A 4,012-nucleotide genomic window follows, 5' to 3' on the forward strand; every position below is an offset into this window, starting at 1 on the left:
TTTTAGTTTAGTTTTTGTACTAAAGAACTGTTATTCCTATTCCCATATCTTTGCCTGAGAGACCATTAGTTTCAAAATTGTAATTCAGAGGGATGGCGTTTATATTTTCCATTTCAAGGGAGGCTTCCCTAGCAGAAACCTATCTTACCAAACCAAGACAGGGAACTAGGCACAGATATTCTGGGAGAGGGGGTGTCCCTGAATTTCTGGGGAGGGATATTTGGAGAATGAAGGTCTCCAAAGATGAGGGGAAAATGCCCGTTTGGGTGACGCTGGTGGTCCCAGGGGTGGCTGCTGGAAGAGGCAGCCTCACGGAGCACAGCCCTGTGTCCTCCAAGACCCCAAGGTGGGGAGCCCAGAGAGGGGGCAGCGTTGCGGTTCGTGGGACCCTCAACAGCCTGGAGAGGGGTAGGCAGGGACTCCTTGGACCTCCTGCAAACCGAAGCAGAGAATAAGGGGTAAAGGGACCCTGGGAAACCAAAATCCCCCTGTATCCCTAAGTGGGGATATGGGATAGGGGGGAACCTTTCAGATTCCTGGGAGTCCCAGCAGCCCGAGGAGGGTAAAACTGAGTAGATGGGGGACCCCCAACACAAGCATGATCCTCAGCAGCTGGAGGTCAGAGGGGAACCCCTGAACAAAGAGGAGAGACCAGGAATGGGGAATTCCTGGAAGGCATTTTCAGGGCTGAATCTTGGTGTTTGGGAGGTTTCTATGGGCACCAGATGGCTGGTGACTTGCAGAAATGGACTTGAGCAGAGGGACCTTGAAACTCAACATACTCATCCCTTGTATTTGCCCAAACCAGGATTTCCCATTCCCAAACCTTGGCTGGATGGAGGAGGAGGCTGCGAGGAAGAGGAAGGTGCCCCAGGACAGCCAGGCAGGTGAGGAGGAAGTCAGTGCCCCTTTCCCCCTCTCTCCTGCTCCATCTCCCAGCACAGCATGGCCCCTGGCTGCAGGACAACCCCGCTGCCGACGCCGTCCTGTCGGGGATGCACTGGGGGATCTCCTTCCCCTTCCCTCTGGCATGGAGGCAAATCCCATCCTGTCCTTGTCCTTCCTCCCCCAGACAAGGAGCTGAGGATGGAGACCAGGGAGAACAAATTCCTGTGGCAGAACCTCGTGGAAGAGGCCGTTCTGAGAGGCTCCACAGCACAGAAATCCAATGGGGAGGAAAAGTCCCTGATATCCTACACAACAAGGGGCTCCAAACCCATCCCAGGGTGCACCAAGGAGGAAAGAACCACCCTGTTCCAGGAAGGTGGACAGAACTGCAGGCAGAGCTCAGAGCTGGTGGTCCATGAGCAGTTTCACGATGGAGAGACACCCAGTAAGTGCTTGGAGTATAGGAAGAGCTTCAACTGGAGCTCCCACGTGATGCAGCACCAGATGATCCACGCCAGGGCATGGCCCTATGAGTGTTCTGAGTGTGGAAAGAGGTTTCAGACCATCTCCAATCTCCTCAAGCACGAGCGGATTCACACAGAGGAGAGGCCCTTCCGCTGCCCCGACTGCAGGAAGGGCTTCAAGCGCAACTCCACGCTCATCACCCACCGACGCATCCACACTGGGGAGAGGCCCTACGAGTGTGGGGAATGTGGGAAGAGCTTCAGCCACAGCTCCAGCCTGATCCGCCACCAGAGGATCCACACTGGGGAGAGGCCCTACGAGTGCGGGGAATGTGGGATGAGCTTCAGCCAGAGCTCCCACTTGATCCGCCACCGGCGCATCCACACTGGGGAGAGGCCCTATGAGTGTCCTCATTGTGGGAAAAGATTCGCTCAGAGCTCTGCCTTGACAAGACACCAACGGAGGCACCAGTAAGAGAATCTCTAAAAGTGCCCTGACTGTGGGAAGAGCTACTTTTACTGCTCCAACTCCATCCCCATACAAGGACCCACATTGGACAGAGCCCTGATGACCCAAAGCTAGAGTGATCTGCATTGGGAAGACACTGGTCTGGTTGTCCCTTTGTTTGGTGCTTGCTAATACTCTTTTGATTCATCTTCACCCCTTAGACAAAATTGGAGTAAAAATCAAGAAAGTCATGAAAGGCATCAAAAGCCAAAAGTTTTACTAAGGTTTCGAGGAAATCTTGACTTGGGAGGATTTGGGGGTTTGGGGGGTATTTGGTGTAGTTGTCTCCATTTCCTGGCACTCAAAGAGATGAGATCTGTTACCTCAAATCCACTCAATGCTTCTGAAAACTACTCAGTCCTACTCTAAAATTACCCACTTCCACAGCCCCTCAGGGAATGATGGGGTTGGAAGGGGATTGGGTGAAGTGGGATGCAAATCAGGAGGGGTTAGGTGGGCATTGGGTGGGGCAGGATGGGTGGGATGGGGTTTGGAAGCATGAAATGGGAAAAATAGGGCTGGGGAAGGGGATCTTGATGTCCAGCAGGGGTGGGATGGGTTGGGGTTGAGGACTTGAGGTGGAGTCTGGAATGAGACATCAGATGTTTGGGTATCATCAGGGAAGGGGGAGCTCATTATTGGGTGAGTTTTTGGATATTCCAAGTTTCTGAAGAGATTTTGGGGTATCCTACATTTCTGAGGCGGGTTTGGGCTGCTCCCCAGCTCTTGAGTGGTTTCCTGAGAGCTGCACCATGGAGCCCCATTGTCAGGGGTGGTTGCCTTGGGCACAAACTCAGAGCTTGTTCGGGGTTAAGTTTTCCTGTGGAATTTTTTCACCCCCCATAAGTTGCTAGGAGACTAAATACTGATAGTTAAAGGGCACTCAACCTAGACAAAGGAAGTTGATCACTTAGTTTTGGGGGAGGAAAAAGGCTCCTGGGAGCAGAGGGTGGAGGGTTTGTTTTTTTTTTCTCTGGGCTCTCATTTTTTTCCGGGAGGAGGACAGTCGAGCGACTGGTGCCTGCATGGATTCCACGGTTAATGGAAATGTTCGGTCCTGAGAATTCTATCATCTGTTGGAGCACCCAGGAATTCAGAGTTTCTTCGCTGCCCTGCTGGATTTAGGGTCAGCCCGGGTCCAGCCGCTGCAGGCTCTCCAGCACTGCCCACTTTGCCTGCCAGGACACCCCCCTGCCTGCCGAGGACAATCCACAGCTTCCAGCCATCAGCACCAGAGTTTCCACTGTTTGCCCCTCGGGGTTCTTGGTTCTGTTTTACTATTATTATAACTGCTGTTGTTGTTTGTCTGTCCTGTTATAGTTACTAGTAAAGGACTGTTATTCCTTTCCCCATGGCTCTGACTGAAAAGGTTTTTTTTTTTAATCTTCCAAATTATAATAACATGGAGGGAAGGATTTGAATTCCCCATTCCTAGAGAGCCCCCCCCCTCCCTAGCAGATACCTGTCTTTTCAAACCAAGACAGAATTTGATGCCCAACGTGGGGCACGAGGGCATTGAGAGAAAAAGGAATAACAGTTCTTAAGTGCCTACATTGCTGTGTACTGGATATCATGTGGTCTGGCTTAACCTGGTTCAGGTGGCATGTGGTGGTGGCCGTATTTCTCCCATTTGCAGGCCCTTTTCTAAACATGGGCCCTGTAACTAAGGCTCTTGTGGCTGTCATCCAGTTTGCTATATGGGTTAACAAGGTGAGGAATTAGTGGATTTTTAACTTCCTCTGGAAGGCAGGTACATGGATTCAGGGCTATCACACACTAACTGTGTGTTTCTGGGGTTACTTTAACAACGGAACCTACTGTGAAGAAATGACACCGGGGGAAATTTTTTCACAACCCTTCACCCAGCTCTTTGGGCCTACCCCACCAGTCTTTGAAGGGTTCAAATCTCTGAATGTTAATGACATCATACAGTGGCTGGTGTTGCTGGTATGCCTGTTCTGTTTAGCATTTAGAGATAAGGGGAGACTGACCTGGATAACCACCCTGATACCTACCCTAGAGAATAAGGATGCTGCCCCACAGCCTGAGCCCGTCCCACAGCCTGAGCCCGTCCCACAGCCTGACCCTGCCCCACAGCCTGAGCCCGTCCCACAGCCTGACCCTGCCCCACAGCCTGAGCCCGTCCCACAAC

General features: G+C 52.0%; 1 protein-coding gene across 1 annotated transcript; it reads left to right on the top strand.

Annotated features, from left to right (window-relative positions):
• The first annotated feature begins 1,086 nt into the window (after positions 1 to 1,086).
• LOC120748108 (zinc finger protein 436-like) lies at positions 1,087 to 1,827 on the top strand. The gene has a single exon (XM_040054187.1). It carries the CDS (start codon positions 1,087 to 1,089, stop codon positions 1,825 to 1,827), a length of 741 nt encoding a protein of 246 aa, XP_039910121.1.
• Positions 1,828 to 4,012: the final 2,185 nt, after the last annotated feature.

This window comes from Hirundo rustica, unplaced genomic scaffold, assembly GCF_015227805.2.
Source record: "Hirundo rustica isolate bHirRus1 unplaced genomic scaffold, bHirRus1.pri.v3 scaffold_539_arrow_ctg1, whole genome shotgun sequence".
Taxonomy (NCBI): domain Eukaryota; kingdom Metazoa; phylum Chordata; class Aves; order Passeriformes; family Hirundinidae; genus Hirundo; species Hirundo rustica.